We start from the raw sequence: 17202 nt of genomic DNA on the forward strand, positions 1-17202 counted from the left end.
TATATAGCTCCAGGATTTATCTGCCTGTGTACCACTTTAGCTCATGCAGCTGTTAGAGGTTTACTGTTTGCAGGCAACACATGGTGGTTTGCCAAGAGTACATAGAGCAGAGAAGTAAAGACCCAAAAGGTAATTGTTACTTAGCTTGGACAAGTGAGCATGGCAGTTACAGTAATCTTAGGGCTATAGTGCTATATAGTGCTTCAGCTATCTATTATATTTATTTTTCAACTTTTAATTCCTGTGGGGATTTTTTTCCTCCTGTGCACATAGTATGCTTGTTTATTGTGGAATTGCAACATGTATCACTGTTGGAGGAAAAGTATGTCTTTATTTCTTTACCTGCTTTTGCAGTTGCAAAGAAAGTTATTACAAGGTTTTTTCTTTTCCTGCACTACTGTAGGCAGGGAAATCATCCAGCTTCTGTGGTCTGGATTATTAAATTCTCATCTCTGCCTTTTTGCTAACAACTACCTTGTCATTTTTAAAACCTTAAACTTCCATTGTCAGTGGCTATGGAGCAATTGAAAAATCAAGCCTACAGAAACATGTTAATTTAATCTAACTTTAATCCTCAGAAGTGGATTCTGAACTGCAGTACCCATAGTGTCTGTGGTGGTCTTGCTGTCTACAGCCATCCCTTCCTTGGCTCATCCTAGCAGTAACCTTTCTTTCTTCAAGTATATGTTGAAGCATTTACAGCAAGTGTAAAAATCATTCATGGAACATAGATGTCTTACGAAACTTGTCTGCTTAGTCTCTACTAAGTCTTTCATAGTACCTTCCAGGACTTTAGTTTTGCATTTTTTCTTTTTTTGTACATTTTTGTTTTTTATAAGATACTGCGGTTTGATATCTTGGTTGTTTGAGTATGATTTTTCACAAATACTGCAGAGAACAATATTACAGTCACTGTATCCTAATGTCTGTTTCACCACCCCCTGGGGTAAGCCATATGCCTGAGAGGGAGGAGCTGCCTGCTGCTTGTGTTATGTAAAATACTAAATAATTTATAGTGCTAACTGAAAATATCTGCCTTGCTTGACAAACATTACATTAAAGTGCTTCACAGGCGCTAGGTTGAGACATAATCGAAAAAATTCCTTGAAGACATGTGAGAATAATCTGCTTTATGTGATTTTTTTTTTTTTTTTTTTAAAGTGGGGGAGCTTTGCTGTGAGTCAGTCTGTGTTTTACTTGAGGATATTGTTGACCCACTTTAGGAAATCCTTAGCTGGCAGATCAGTGTGAACCATGATGGAGGTCTGCAATATGATTCTGCAAACACTTACTGAAAGCAGCTTTTCTGACTTACTGCCTTGTTGCTGATACCAGCATCTGCTCCAGTAAAGAATCACATGAAGCTCTGGATCATGTGGCTCTTTCCTCTTGTCTATCATAATGAAAGGATTAATGGATTTTTTTGCACCGCCTTAGAAAGCTGAAGGTGTTGCAATGTACTAACAAATGCCAGTTTTAGTGTAGCTTTGAAGCTATGATGTATGCATGGAATTTCAAAGAACTGCATCTATACTGAGCATACTAAATTAGCATTAGTGTTTGATGGTATGAATCGATACAACTTCTGCAAGCTGTTTTGTTTTCAAGCAGAGACTGTTAGCTTCTATCATGTGGACTCTACCTACTTTTCCAATTTTTATCTTGGGAAATTAAAAATTGCATAAACAGAAGAAGCTTGTGTCAACATTTCTTTTAATGTAATTGAGTATTTCTGCAGTGAATAGTTAATGATCTGCTTTGCAAGACATAAATGCAGCAGTGACCTGCTCTCCTTTAGATGTTGCGGTAGTAGAATGGTGGGGCTTTGCATGATGCATGCATCTGTTGTTTATGTTAAGCTGCTTGCATATGTCTGCTGAATGGCTTGTCTCTGTATCAGTTGTAAAGGAATACTTCTGTTTCTTCTGACAAATAAGTATGCTTGATGTAATTTTCATATCATCCCCATACAGCTCTTTCTCCTCTCTCCCCTCTCTCCCCCACCCCCAGCTATTAAAACATAATTATCTTAGGCAGTTTTGTGAATGTGATGTGTAAATGCACATACTTTGGATTCATGTTGTGTGCTGTTTGGTCTGCTCCTCTGCCTGCTGAATTTCTTTCTTGGTTGCAAATAGTTAAAATTGCCTAAATGCTTTTTATGTAGTACCGTTTTATTGGTAGCATTTGCAAGTTGATACCTGTATACAGCTCATAGCTGTATATGCTATCTTGTATACAATCCTGAAGTATGGATAAAATGTTCAGTGGAATTATTAATCAGAAGCATAAATGACAATCAAATGAAGATATTGCTGAAAAGGTACCTTAAAAAATTGATATGGAAAGAAACTTTTTTTATTTCACTCTAAGTTTTTATTTTAAATTAAATTCACTAGCATTGACTGCTTGGGTAATATGGGGAGAAAATTATTTAGTTCAAATGTAGAACATAAATCACTAGATTCTCTACTTCTAAGATTACATCTATTCCTTAAGTTTTAGAGTGCTACTACTAAGATGTGACTTTGATTAAATAACTAGATAAATTTAGAGATTTCACTTCCTAAACTTAAATCCAGGTTTTGCATAGGCATGTCTTTCTCGCCTAAAGAAAGCAAACAGAAGACATTTGCTTGTCTTTGTTAAAGTGCTCTGACTTCTATGCAGTGGGTATTTTTGCTACATTTTAAAAATGATCTGTTTATTAATCAAATCCTATTGAAATGAAAGTTTACCTTCTTTCTGGTGTGTATAACTTTCAGAGAATAGAATGAATCCTGTCAAACTGAGTAGTAAAAGCACATTCAGAGCCATCTGAATATTTGGGCATTTGATTAAATAAACACTGAATTATCAGTATACCAGAAGTTTTTTAGATTTACATATAGAGGAAATACTAAAAGAAATGAAGAATGTTTCATGCTTCAATGTGTTGTGTGACTCTTACAAAATGCTCTTTTGAGATTTATTCTCATTAAACACTTCTGAAACAAAATAACTTTATGCCCAAAACTCACATTTGTCCTTTAAAAAAGCTGTTTATTCCTTTAGCAAATTCATTTTTACTTGCCAAGCCTTTGTGGGATATAAAGTCCATTAAAAAAGCTAAAAGTCTTTACTTGCATATTTGCAAAAAAACCCCAATCAAATCTTAATTATTTGATTTCTGTTACACTTAAAATTACAACCCAGTGAATTAAGGCATAATCTTTGCATTGAATTGCATTGTAGTTCAATATGTGGTTCAATATTGCAGATACATTACCAAAGCCAGGTATACTGTTTCACACTTGAACTGATATTCAAAAAATTTTTTTCAGTCTGGTAGAAAGAGTTTTGCAAAATGAGCTTGGAACAAGCAAAAAAAAATCTTGTTAGCAGTAATTGTCTGGTTATCTATGATCTCTATTTTGTTGCCTTTAAAAATAAAATTGCACTATTTGAATGATTGGAAGGATTGACTGAGAATGATTGTCTTCAAACCGAACCATGTTAAACTCCTGATTAATTGCAGAATACTTCAGGTTTTGAATGATGTGTAAAAATTGGTGGTAGGGGTTACGTAAGCCAAAATAATGGCACATTATCCCTTTTTTTTTACCCCTTAAATATATATTGCCTTGTTCTTTTGGGAGTTTATAATAGGTTATACATAACTAATTTTTCACAAATCATTATGATAATAGATTCATAGTAACTTTATGGATGCTGCATCAATACCTTAAAAATGCAGGCACAATTTGAGTTATTAAGCCCCTGTATCTTCCTGACAAGAAACAAATGGATGGGTTTCAGAGACGATGACATTAATCTTGCTTTCATGATTTCCTTTTTATTAAAAGCCTCAGCACTCTAGTTTCATGTCTGGTTTTGGTGGTTTTTTTGGTTTTTTTTTTTTTTTTTTTTTTGTTTTTTTTAGACTGAATCTGGCTATGGATCAGAGTCAAGCTTACGACGCCATGGCTCCATGGTGTCTCTTGTTTCTGGAGCAAGTGGATACTCTGCAACATCCACCTCTTCGTTCAAGGTTAGTGAACAAAGTTTTGTTGGTATTGGTGCGTAAGTAACACACAACTGAAAAAGGAGTAACTTATGTGCAGACTGCCACACAGCTATAGAAAAAATACAAAATATTTTGTTTACTGGAAGTGTTAGTATTTCATCATATGATGAACCAATTGTGCAGGAAGCTCTCTCATGCCTCTGTACAGTTGTCCTTTTTAAATTATGGTGTCACCTTCCAGTGGCAAGGAAATCAAGCCTCTCAAAGCATTTATAACCTTTCCTAGTTTATTCCACAGAATAGCAAGGCCTCTAAATGTAAAGGAATGCTGATTCTGTGACTTAATATATTTGGGTGATACCAGTTGAAAAATTACGGCTTTCCTTATCTCATGCACATAAATATTTAACATGAGCCTCGATGGGCTGTACTTCTGGAGAGCAGAAGAGGAGCAACATGAGAAAGGGGAATGAAGGTAGATCAAAGATCTTAAACTAGAGGTTACTGTTTTTCGGGCAAATAGGCATAAAGTTAATAGCATGCAAGATCACATTTTTAATAAGCTTTTGTTGAATGCTCTAAAGTAGCATAGGCAGTCAAGAATTAACAATGAGACCAGTGGACAAAATGCTTGTATGCAATTTCTTACACCCTTCTGACATTAATAGTATTTCATAGCTGTACTTGAATTTGTTCTTCACAGCTGCAGAAATAGAATTTTTTTAATGTGTTGGACTATTACTGGGTGTTCAGAAGCATTTTAGTCGTTTTTCTCTTGTATTTTCAGAAGGGCCATAGCTTACGTGAGAAGCTTGCAGAAATGGAAACATTTAGAGACATCTTGTGTAGACAAGTTGATACTTTACAGAAATACTTTGATGACTGTGCAGACGCAGTTTCCAAAGATGAACTCCAGAGGGATAAAGGTAAAACTAACAGAAGACACGTATTTCCATAGAATTTAGCTTTTTACACAGTAATAGCCATTAAAATAGTTACTGTAGCATTCGATACCATATAAACAAAATCTCTTAAAATTACTCTTTATTATAGGAGTCGATCATAAATAGTTCTGCATAAAAAGTTTTCACTTCAGAAGCTAAATTCCTATAAGAACCTGCTTAACTTAAACTGTAGCTGTCAATAGTACAAAAGAAATGTGCTTAGTGATGTTACAGAACAGTAACTGTTTACTCTTGTAAGATGAATTCAAGTTAGTTTATCACTGTGCCTCTTATTTTTTATTTTGAAAAAAATATAGGCTATTAGTTTTGATAGAAACAATACATTCTTTAAAAAGGCAAAGGGGCTGCCATAATGAATCCTCATAAGATGTAGTGGTTGAAACTAGAGCACTGAGTGTATCAGGCCCTTGTAGACTCAGGTGTGGATGTCTGCATATTTCTGAATTGATTTTTTCAGAGCACAGCTTGTTGTATCCAAGTGCACTCCTGGGGATTCATATCAATTCCTGGGTTTGGTCTGGCAGCTTGAAACTTTTGGTAGTAAGAAAACAGTAGATGTACAATTCTACTTCTTTGCAAACTTTCTAGTGTAGAAGAGTATAGTTGCTGAATTGTAGCTCCCTGCTTATTCAGTTGTAGCACCAAGATATTGTTGTTCTTACTGTAGAATTGGGTGCTAAACTTCAACACTGAGCAAATGTTAGTCTCTTTATGGTTTCTGACAGTAATGTTGATAGTAGACTTGCATCAAAAAATACCAAACTAAACCAGTAATGAAACCCTCCACCAAAGTAAACAAAACAAAACAAAAAACCAAAACAACCAAAACCACACCAAAAAAACAAAGCGGGGGAGGTGTGTGGGTGTGATTCATGACTCTTGTTGCAGAAAGAAAGCTTACATGCTGTTTAGCCACAAAGATGATCTTAATTCTTTCTTGCACACAAAGAATTGAAAAGGTTTCTCATTCCCATAACATTCTCTCTCCAATTTAGTGGTAGAAGATGATGAAGATGATTTCCCTGCAGTGCGTTCTGATGGTGATTTTGTACATAACAGTAACAGCAGTAAGGAAAAATGTAAGTCTGTCCCAGCTTTTTCACTGAAAATTCATATGAATGGTATGGTAACCCTGATACGTGATTGGTATGTATGCTCTTTTCTAGGCAGAAAATGGCAAAAGTAGCTATTCAGATGTATGTGACAGCAAGTTCTTACTCATGTTACTGTTCATTAGGTGCTTCTTATGCCTCTGAGTTACACTTAATTCATACAAATACTAATGTAAGCTTGGAATTTGCTAATCTGTGTCCAAAGCCATATTCACTGCAAAATTCTGATGAAAGAGCTTCATCATTCAGATATTGGGAGCTGATATTTGCGACAGGTTACTGCAGTTTTTCTTACAAGTGTTACCACTTTAGGAGTGTGGTGGAGCACAATGCTTTTCCAGTCCCAGTATGGGTTTTCCAAGTTCTATGGGTGTGTAGTGATAAAGTCAACACTGTTACCAATTCTCATTCGTTATAATATTAGCACTTTTTTTACTGTATTTTCCGTTATCATTAACAGAATTCTGATTTCAGTTATCTTAAATGATCTCATTATTGTACTCACTGCATACATGCAGCAAATGTGAAGGATTCATGCAGTTCTTGCTGGGCTAGAAATCTGGTACTTTCGGTCTGGCACTTAAAATCTATTTGCATTCTCATTGGCCTATTTTTTTTGTTTCCCAAACAAAATATTTCAGCTTTTACACTGTGTAGATGTTGACAATTCAGTTAGTCCTAAGATATTTCTTAGATTTCGATTCACAAAACTTTGAAGTTGAATTACCTCCAGTTTCAAATCTGATAGAATCTCCTGAAGTACTTCCTTAAAAGCATTTTGAAAAATGTAAACACTTTAATCAAGAACCTGGAAGTTACGTGGGCAAAATAAGCCTTTTCTGTGTCTCCTGTTTTCTTTTTAATTGTCTGTCGTCTGCCTGTTACATCTTTCTGCGTTGTATTTAAGTGCTTTTTCTAGAGTATAGCCAAAACTGTTACGAGGAAAGGAAATGGAAGGAGCTTTCAGGATACTTCTAAAATTCATCATATGAGTAGATTTTTTTCAATTACATCCCGAGCTTCCTCTGCTGAGAATTAATTTTAATGCTGATTTCAAAGGTTAAGTAGCATATAACTCAAGTTTTGAATAAATCTTTCTTACCTTTTATCACCAAAGGTAAGTAATCTTGCAATGCTCACCTCTAAGCAAGTCCAGTTCCACTATCCCTTCTGTGTATATACAAGTGTACGTTTTTGAGGACTGTTAAGTCAGGACAAATCTCATGAAACAAAGATCCTTCTTTAAAAAAAAAAAAAGCTAAGTGATAATTTAATTTTACTGCATGATTCATTTTGAAAAAGATGTCTTTGTCAATTTTATTTTTTGTAGGATAATGTAGAAGTTTCAGCTTAATTTACCTTTAGAACATCATACCTACATTTTTCTCGTGTACTTCTATATGTACACATAGGATATGGGAAATGTCATTAGGAAAGTATATTTTTAGTAGATTTGGTCATCTTAAGGTATTTAAATGGCAAATAAGTAACTTCTTTATTTTTATCATCAGGAATTTAACAGGAGTTTTAAGTGATATCTTTATTCCTCATTAAAAGTTCTGTATCATGTCTTTGGGAACTTACATGCTAAGAAATTGCTGTGTTATGAGTACATGTATATAAACTCACTTACTATGACTCACTACAGAAAATAATTTCTGCAACCCCTTGCTCTTTGCATAACTTCTAATTCCAGTTATTCTGATTCCCTATTCTATTAAATTTACTTTCCTTCAATTACTTCTATGAAAAGCTTTATCTCCATTTAGTTTTTCTGTTCCTTAGTTTGATTTCTAAGGGCTAGACCCATTAAATATTTAGTAGCTGAGTGCTGCAAAGCTTGAATAGAAATGAAAAATTAAGAGTCTCTGCCCTAAAGTGGACTCATAAGTGATTCTTATCAACTGGGGAAAGTAGATGTTCCATATTGAGACAGCCATGCCCATGTATTGGTTAGAAAATTACTCAGACTAACCGATAATGAAACATTTATCGTAAACTTCACCCCTTTCTAAAGCTTAGCCTCAGAGCAGTTGTTAAGATTCTTTGGTTTCTCAGATTTCAGGTTCCATTCTTGAAGTCTTTATACAGTCCTGAAAGGACTGAAACAATCTTTTAACTGTAGATGAGGAGTGGTGGTTGCCTGTTTATTCTGGGGGCTGTTCTGCAGTCAGTACTCCAGGAAGCGAGAAGCCTGGGTTCAACCTCTTGTGTAGCCTAGTATTATAAGGAGTATTTGAGCCTGCTGTCCAAACCACCAGTGCAACCAATCTAGTGCTCACATCATAAAATTTAAGACTGACTTGAGGGACCGTATTCACATTGTCTTCTGAAATTTGTTCCCTTCTGCACCTTCCCTGGGTGGGAGGAGGAAGTTAACATGACTACAGAGAATTGTGTACTGCTTTGAAGAAATTTTGGACAGGGAGGCTTTTTCTTCTCTGTGTTCTCTAGGATGTTTGAGTAAAGAGCTAGGAAGAGTGAAAAAAATTAGTAACTAAAGAATGTATAAAACACCAAGTGAAAGTCTGGCTGATGCATATTTACCTGCTGGGATCTTGATCAGGAAGTGTTCCTGTCCATCTGCTCAGTAAAATGAACGTATTTGGATTTAGATTATGTAAGAGTAGGAAGAGCAGGTGAAACTGACGTAAGGAACCTTTTTGAATATGGAAGGTGTTTTTGTGCTGCAACTATAATGATGAAAATGGTACAGAGGTTTAAGGATGGAAATTTGATGTAAAACACGGTAGGATTTATGCTGGATTTTTATGCTTTGAATGGAGGAGGAACATTCACCAATAATGGGCTTGTTCTTAGAGGACAACTACGCATATTGATCCTACTTTATCCAAGAAGATCAACAACAGTAGGTATCAATAAATGGGTCATGCACCTGAATGTTTCTTTTTCACTTAGAATTAGTTCAGTGACATAAGATGTTAAGGTGGCATAAAATGGAAAATATAAAGGAACTTCTTTCTACTTACTGTGTTTAAAATAATTTTCTGATTCATATGAAAACAGATTGGAACAAACACAAGATGTTTGGGACATCTGGGAAAGCGTTACAGACAATCTTAGGAGCAAGAAGGGAAAACTGAGCTATCTTAACAGATACAGAGGTGTAGGAGAGAAGGGCTAAAGACCTATTAAAGGCTGAAGCATTGTATGAAGAATCTGCAATGTGAAAGGCAAGAGAAAATGAATCAGAAATAAAGCAAAATGCTTAAAAGACAGGATAATTATAAAGGAACCACTTGGAAGATGTTGAAATTGAAATTAAAGTAGGAGGAAAATCATCCTGCTGCTTTTTTTCAGTTGGCTGCATGCAGCTTGATCATCAAGTTAGAAAAGCAGTTGCAGTGTTAGGAACACTCTCCGATTAGTCTTTACCTTGAACCATATGGATCTCCTGGTGAGAGATTTCATTTTAAAGCGATTTGTAGTTGACATGAAAAAAAAGGTTTAAAAAAGGAACAGAAAAGATACTCAGGCTCTCCAAATACAACATCTGAAGACAAATACAGCTTCAAATGTTACCCAGGTAAGGCTTGAGGTCATCTTCTGGTATGTTATCTGGGAAGATGTCTCCTGTGATTGGGAATGAATCAAAATACTATCCGTTGTAAGGAATTTCTTAAGTGACCATCTCTTCAAAGAAACAGGTTTTGCATCTTCCTGCAACAAGTTCATTTTTACCCAGAGTTATAATGGCTGAAAGGAACTGTGTACGCTAATTTTAAAACTGCAAACACCACATGTATCAGGGCTACTCTGAGAGTAGTCATTAACGAATGACTTGCAACACATGACTGAAACTGTATGGATGACCGGTAGCTGAGACGTGAAGATACCCAGGAATAAAAGCTGGCTTTTTTTCAGGAAATGAGTCTGCATTGCTGCATCTCCCTTATAATCTACCCCAGAGATTTCTGAAATGATCTTGCAGTGTTGCAGCTAGTGGTAGTTTCTTCAGTATCTTTAGCATGTTCCATAATTAAAAGAGAAAAATCGTGTCTAAAGCATATAGCTGTGCTGGTAAACCTGCATGTGAACAGAGTCTACACCAACGGGACAAATTATTAGTATAAACTGTTTTTCAGTCATGAATTGTTATGGGTGAAACCCCTGGGTTATTTTCATTATTCTCAGAGAATCCACTGCATCACCTCCTTGCCAGCTTATACCACTTTCAGTCTCAGCCTCCTCCGTGTTCCCTCTGCAGCTGTTAGGAGGAGGGAGAGCTGCTCTGCTCATTATTGTTTCTGAACAGATTTTTCTTTCTCTGACTTTACTTTTTTTCTCCAGCCCCATCATCTTTACCTTTCAGGGAGTACTCTTGATTGACATGAAACAAAAAATAAGCTGTGTTCTACCACAGTATGTATGCTTCTTGAGGTGTTTGAAGCAGTTTGTAGTCTGTAATCATCTGTTTAAAAATTAGTTCAATTCCTTCTGAAAGGAAGTTATATAAAACCTTTAGAGACCTAAACCATTGCTTTAGACTATGTGACAATTGCTTGCTGTTCCCGAAGTGAAGATGCAGGGCTCTACCATTAGAAAACAGCAATTGCACTTCCCTTCCCTACAAGAACTGAACTGCTTGAAAGCTCTGCTTTGCCTTTGCAGACATACTGGATAAACTTACACAAATATTTATTTGTACTTTTTAAACCATTACAGGGGCATGCTGACAAATTGGCATGCTGGCAGGGGGGGAGGAAAGTGATATCCCTCGAAGTCATAAGCCATTAGCTTGCCCTGTGGCATAGCAGGAGTTACTTTAACTTGCAGGCTCAGTCAGCTTCAGCATGAATCTTACTTCTGCTTTCTAATATTTTCTGGCATTAATGTGTAGTGTTAGATTTGTTATTATGTCAACCTACGTACGAGTTTGACATATAATAGGTACTTTTTTTGTCACAAGTTTTAAATGACTTGTTTAAATAGCCTTAGCAACAGATGGCTTGGTTGACAGCATGAAGTAGTTGTTGGAACTGCAAAACCCACAGTACTTGGATAATTCAACATATTTGATACTTTTATCTTGTATCTTTTTACTTTGATGTTTTTAAATCTGTAATTACCTGTTTAAAGCAACCTTGAATGTTACATTTTGGGTTTGACTGCATTTTGAAATTGTTCCTTTCTTAGTGGTGTATCAGATAAGTTTTAAGGTTGCTCTTTGTTAATTAGGCACCCCTTCAAGCTGTCAAACTGCTATTGTTACGATGTATTACCACTCCCTCCACCCGCGTGATTTGCAGAGTGCAGAGTAATCGAGCATTACAAGCAGACTTGAAACACGGTATAGCAAGATGAAGCTGAGGGGATGTGTTCCTCCTTTTGAATCTCTTTCATTATCCTGTGGATAGCTGAAATTACTATAAATTTTTATTTTTGTTACGTTTCTAGGCAGTCTGTTTTCATCAGACAGTTGAAATATAAAGCACACATGTAAAATGCTTGCTTGAGTTGAAGGCAGCTGTCAGTGAATGGTTCGTGTTTGTTTTTAGTGTTTCCACATGTGACACCGAAAGGAATTAATGGCATAGACTTTAAAGGGGAAGCTATAACTTTCAAGGCAACTACTGCTGGAATCCTTGCTACACTCTCTCATTGTATTGAACTCATGGTAAAATGTGAAGAAAGCTGGCAAAAAAAGCTAGATAAGGTAAGATAATTTTCCTTCTACTTTTGTTGGGAAAATAAAAAGTTTCTTTAGATTAAAATTGAAATTTCAAGTATGCTGATAACTTATTTTATTCCAGGAATTGCTCTGATTTTTATGTGCAGCATTTATTAGTTTTAGGTGCTTTAATTTTTACACCTATGAAACATGAAAGTCTCATCCTAACTCGTGGTATAATAACATTATTTATCATAGTCTGTTTTCCCAGCCCTTGTTCAGGTAGTATGTTTTTTTTTTATATCTGTAGAGAACCTGACAGTATTCCATAGTAATAAGTGCAATGTTGCAGCCTTCAAAGAGACCTATTTGTCCATGTTTGCAGACAAATGTGCAAATCTCCGGATTTTTTTAATTGTGATAAAAGATGCTGACAATACTGAGGAGAAAAAACAGTTCTAACTTTAAATATTTCTTTAAGATACAATTATTTCACTTTTCTTTAGGAGACTAAAGAGATTAAGTCACGTTTTATGCTGACTAGTTGAATTTTTTACAAGTATGATGTTAGAATATCTGTTATTCTAATGGCAGTGATAGTTCATGCTAAGCCTACACAACGACTCTAGCAACTTAAAAAGGAGCAGTGTCTTCTCTCTCCAGTGTCTTTTGCTGGAGGCATGTCTAGGCTGTACTTCAGGCTTTTATTTCTAGAATCATGCCATCACTGGCTGGTGTCCTGTGCAGTCCTCTAGCTGTTTTCTTGTTATTCATTCAAGATGTTCTCATGTGGTGTATATCACACTTCTTACTCCATATGTTTTAGTGGTACACGATTCAAAGAATGAGCATATTCAGACAGAATACCTCCACATTTGAATCCTTGCCTCTGCCTCTATGGTTGTCTTTGTCCACATGCCAAAGGTCTGACCCCGTCTAACTGTATTGTGACTTCTGTCAATATTTAGTTACTGCTTCATCTAAGTGGTTGGAGGAATTATAGTAGATCCAAGACTTGAAGCTTGTTCATAGGGTAATTCAGGTTGGACTAGACCTCTTGAGGTCTTTTTCCCTCCAGCCTTCCACTTAAAGAAAGGACAATTAGAGATGAGACCAGGTTGCTCATGGCTTTATCGAGTCTGATTTCAAGTCTTCAAGGCTGGAGACTGCACAGCTTTTCTGGGCAACCTGTTCTGGTGTTCAACTGTTGTAACAGTAAAAAAGTTTTTCTTTATATCTAGTTGGAGTAACTCTTATTCCAGTGTCTGCCTATTATTTTTCATCCCTCTACTACAGACTTCTGTGAAGTCTGTCTCAGTTTCTTTGACTTTCTTGGAGGTGTTGGAAGGCTACTATTAGGTACCCCCTCAAAGGCTTCTCTTTTATTCTCAACGCTGAGCAAACACAGTTCACTCATGTCTATCAGATTTTGCTTAAGAGCATGGTTGAAGTGAATTTTTCTTGTCACTATGTTAGTATATAATAATACAGAATATATTAAAATAGAATTTGAATTAGGTTAGTTATTTGTTACTTCTTCTGTGGACTTAAAGTACTTATTTTTACCTGCAAATGGTAAACAAATGTAATTCTAAATGTCACTTTTGGTCTCATGTGACTGCTACCTCATACGGCATAAGTTAATACATTTTAAAAGGGGTCACAGCTTATTTGGACTTGTTTTCCCAGAAGTTAAAATAGCAGAAGATTCTAAAATGCTGCAGGATTTAAGTTGCTCAGCTTTCACAGACTTGCAACTTCTTTAAAGTCACATCTGTCAGTGAAATTTTCTGGGGTTTGTAGCACACTCGTGGTAAAGTACTTTAATTCTAATACAGAATAATTACTTTACGTTCTTCTAATTGCTGTGCTTTTGCAAAAGGAGATTTTTATTGATTTAAATAATACAGAATTGTGGTGGGCTAGCCTTGGCTAACAGCCAAATGCCCACCCACCACCTATCCAGCAGGATTAGGGGAAGAGTAGGACGAGAAAGCTGATGGGTCAAGAGGGAAACAGGGAGCTTGCTTACTGGTTATTGTCATAGCAGAACATTCTTGACTTGGGGAAAATCAATTTGTTGCTTATTTGAAATAGATGAGGTTAATGTGAAACACAAAGACAAACACCAAAAGAGCTTTCTCACCCCATTTCCCACGCTGAACTTCACTCCTTCCCTGCAGTTCTCTCTACATGCTGCTTTCTAGTCCCAAGAAAAGTGGCATGCGGAATGTTGGGGTTGCAGTGTATCTCTGCCACTCCTTCCTCTTCACACTTCTAGCCTGTTCCCACACAGGTCCTCTCCATGGGTAGCAGTCCTCTGGGAAAAATCTGCTGCAGAGTGTGTCCTCTGTGGGACATGGTTCCTTCAGGAAATCGTCCCTCTGCTTCAACTTGAGGTCCTCTATGGGCTGCAGTTTGGATATGTTCTCTGAAGGCCCTGAAGCTGCTGTTCTTCCTCTTCTAACCTTGGCATCTCCTCTGTTGTTTCTCAGTTCTGGTTCCCCCTTTCTCTGTCCCTGGGGTGTTTTTTGCAATTAAATACGTTTTCCAGAGAGGTGCCACACACATGGTGGATGGCCTCAGATGTGTGTTGGAGTGGGTCTTCTTAGGAGCTGACTGGAACCACCCAAATCTGACGCAGAGCAGCCCCCCAGCCTCCTCCAACAGAGGCCACCCCTGCAGCCCGCCATGACCAACACCTTGACACCTACACCCTTAAAGACAGCAGCTGACTGTATTCAGACCTCTGGACTTCTGCAAACACTACTCCAATTGTAGAACTGCTTTTGCTTTATTTTCATCTTGTTGTTGCTAAACATGCCTTTATGAGAATCTTCTATAACTATGGGCCTGAGCAAAAAACACTGCTTTTGTCATCTGATATGGGATGTGGGAGGAGAATGATGTTGGTCTTTGTACTTTTGGTTTTCTTGGATAGATATGTAAACTGCTTTGAAAAGGAAGTAAATATTTTGAGATTAGAAAGTTTAGAATGCCTTCAGAGATTAGAGGGGGAAATTACATGAAATCGAGCAGCTGGTAGTGTTTATGTTCTATCTGGGAGAGTTCAGAGGTCTTACAAGTCTGTCCAGTGCTTGCAAAAGCCCATCTAGCAGATCTGGAAGGGGCAGCATCAAGTTTGCCCTTCATGTCAGCAGACTCGTGCTGCAGCCTGTGTGCTGCGTAGGTTACAGGAAGAGCAAGATCAGTCAGTGGCTAAAACCAATGGCTTTACAACGGTACCATACCACCGTATAGTGGCTTTGTAAAGTAGGTACTGTAAGTGCCACTATAACCCAGCTCACTCTCCATTTGTTTCCAGCCTCCCCACTGCACTAGCTTCAGAGCTGTCTTTTGTTTAACAGCAGGGTACAAAGGTGATTAATACAAAATTATACAGCCTCTGTCATGTAGCAAGCTAGCTTAGCCTAAAGATGCAAGATAGATTGTTCTGCCGAACTTGAAGAAAATATTTCAAAATTATCACTGTCCTAAAAAAAAAATCTCATATTAGAGAAGCTCAAGTTCAAAACTTGTTGAATCTGGAGGTGACTGCATTTTAACTAGACATGACTGCAGTGTTATGAAGCAAGTATCTTTAAAACCCCCTTTTATTCTGTTAAATGGAAAAAGGTTTTCAAGTTCCATTCTGAATGAAGGTTAGAAACTATTTCTAAACCTTTGAAAACAAGAAATTATTATGATAAAAACATTTTAATTTTGAAGGATACTGCTCAAATATTGCACTCAACAACTGTAATTTTAGATTCTTATATTTAATTTTTTCTGTTACCAAAACAGTCATATGGCTAGCATAAAATTAATACAGAAGCATGTAATGTGATGTAAAAGTAATTGTAGTTACAGCTTTGCTTTCAACCTTTTACTCTCAGCTGTTAAGATCTTGAGACTGACTTTCTTTATTTTTCCAATGCAGTATATTTTTCAGTATGAGCCTCTTGAATGTATTTTATAATAGACTTTACTTAAAATTAATAAGGGATTTAATCTCTAGCACTTGGTCCATTGTTTTATTTGCAACAAAACCCTTGTGATAGTTCTTTTCACGTTGTCTTGACTACAGCAACATTTTTCTATTCTTGTTTCCTTTGGTCTTACTAATTACTATTAATGAGCAAATTTATAATCTGAACATTAAATTTTACCTTAAGATTAACATGTTTATCTTATTTTGTTCACCTTTGACAATTGTAACTTAAATGTCTCATTAAACTTCACAGAATTTTAACACACCAGTAATTTTCCTGCTGTGCAGACAAACAGTTTCCCAATTTCTGCCTTGTTGCTAAGAGAAGCTGGCAGATTTAGAGAGTTGTCTTTTGACACGTGAATTGTCATTAATTTGCAGATTGAAGTACTGAAAGTGTGGGGATTTGGGGTGAGCAGGAGGAGGAGTTGTGACTTTGTTTTTCATTCCAGCATTCTTGTAAAACTTCTATGTTTTCTCTCAGTGACTTATACTTGAAGTTATGCTTTTATGCATCTTTAGGACTCTCTAGTTGCTTTCAAAAAAAATAAACATGGAAAATTTTGTGAAATACACATGTTAGCAATTATTGTCTCTTTGTGGTAGCTTCAGAAGGGAAAGCCAATGTTCACAGATGATACTGTGTTCATCTAAGTGCTGTTTTTTCCCCTAAGAATTTTCCTGTGGAAAACTGTACTCCTTTGTTTTACATCAAAACTGTTGCTTTACTCTTCAAACCTGTCTTTAGAAACCAGAAAATGTGTTCCAGAATGAATGTTACCACCCAATTCCCAGTTAGTAAATCCTAATAGTATTGCTTAAGGGTTTTCCACTGTATTTTGAAGTTCAAATTGGGTCTCTGAGTGATTATACTCATTTGCAAGAGCTAGTGTGTGGTGTCCAATTGTCACCTGTAAGACAACTTTCTTCCACCTGAAGTGACTCTGAAAGGCAACAGAGAAACATCTATATTAAAGCAGAATTCTGCAAGAATTTCAGAAGTTTATGGCTTTTTCACTGGGAGGACTTGGCAATATGTAGAATTTGCAGAAGAAATACTAGACTTAATCTGATCCTGGCATTACTACTTTTTTTATTCAAAATACGCTATGATATAGACATCAGTGGCTGTAGCACAGTCACACACCTATTATGGGAGAGTGATGTTGAGTTAATCACTGCGTGGAGTTCACAAAATGAGTCACGTTGAAGCTATGCCAGCTGATTATAGATACAAATTTAACATGCTCTGACTCATTAGTATCTCACTACATTCAACAAATTAGCTTTTTACCAATCTTACTTTTCACCCTTTGTTATCACTGCCCAGGCATCTGTGTCAAGGAGGGTTGTATGAACTGCCAGATACAAAGTCAGTGAACCATGAATAGCTATGCTTAAGCTAGATACCAGTTTTTGCTTGCTGCTCTAGTTTCTTTCACATGACTTAAACTATCCTCAAGATAGTTAGCTACCCAAGCTTTATATTATATATA

The 17202-nt window shown here is 36.5% G+C and overlaps 1 protein-coding gene across 1 annotated transcript in view; it reads left to right on the forward strand.

Moving 5' to 3' along the window:
* Positions 1-11760, forward strand: part of LOC104403741 (collagen type IV alpha-3-binding protein) — a gene marked incomplete at both ends in the record, with an annotated part of 28756 nt that extends 16996 nt beyond the window's left edge. Inside the window, 4 exons of the mRNA XM_010011978.1 lie at positions 3923-4030; positions 4794-4932; positions 5967-6050; positions 11603-11760. Of these exons, the coding sequence (XP_010010280.1) occupies positions 3923-4030; positions 4794-4932; positions 5967-6050; positions 11603-11760 (489 nt within the window). The remainder of the gene's footprint in view (positions 1-3922; positions 4031-4793; positions 4933-5966; positions 6051-11602) is intronic.
* Positions 11761-17202: the final 5442 nt, after the last annotated feature.

This window comes from Nestor notabilis, unplaced genomic scaffold, assembly GCF_000696875.1.
Source record: "Nestor notabilis isolate BGI_N333 unplaced genomic scaffold, ASM69687v1 scaffold5193, whole genome shotgun sequence".
Lineage (NCBI taxonomy): Eukaryota > Metazoa > Chordata > Aves > Psittaciformes > Psittacidae > Nestor > Nestor notabilis.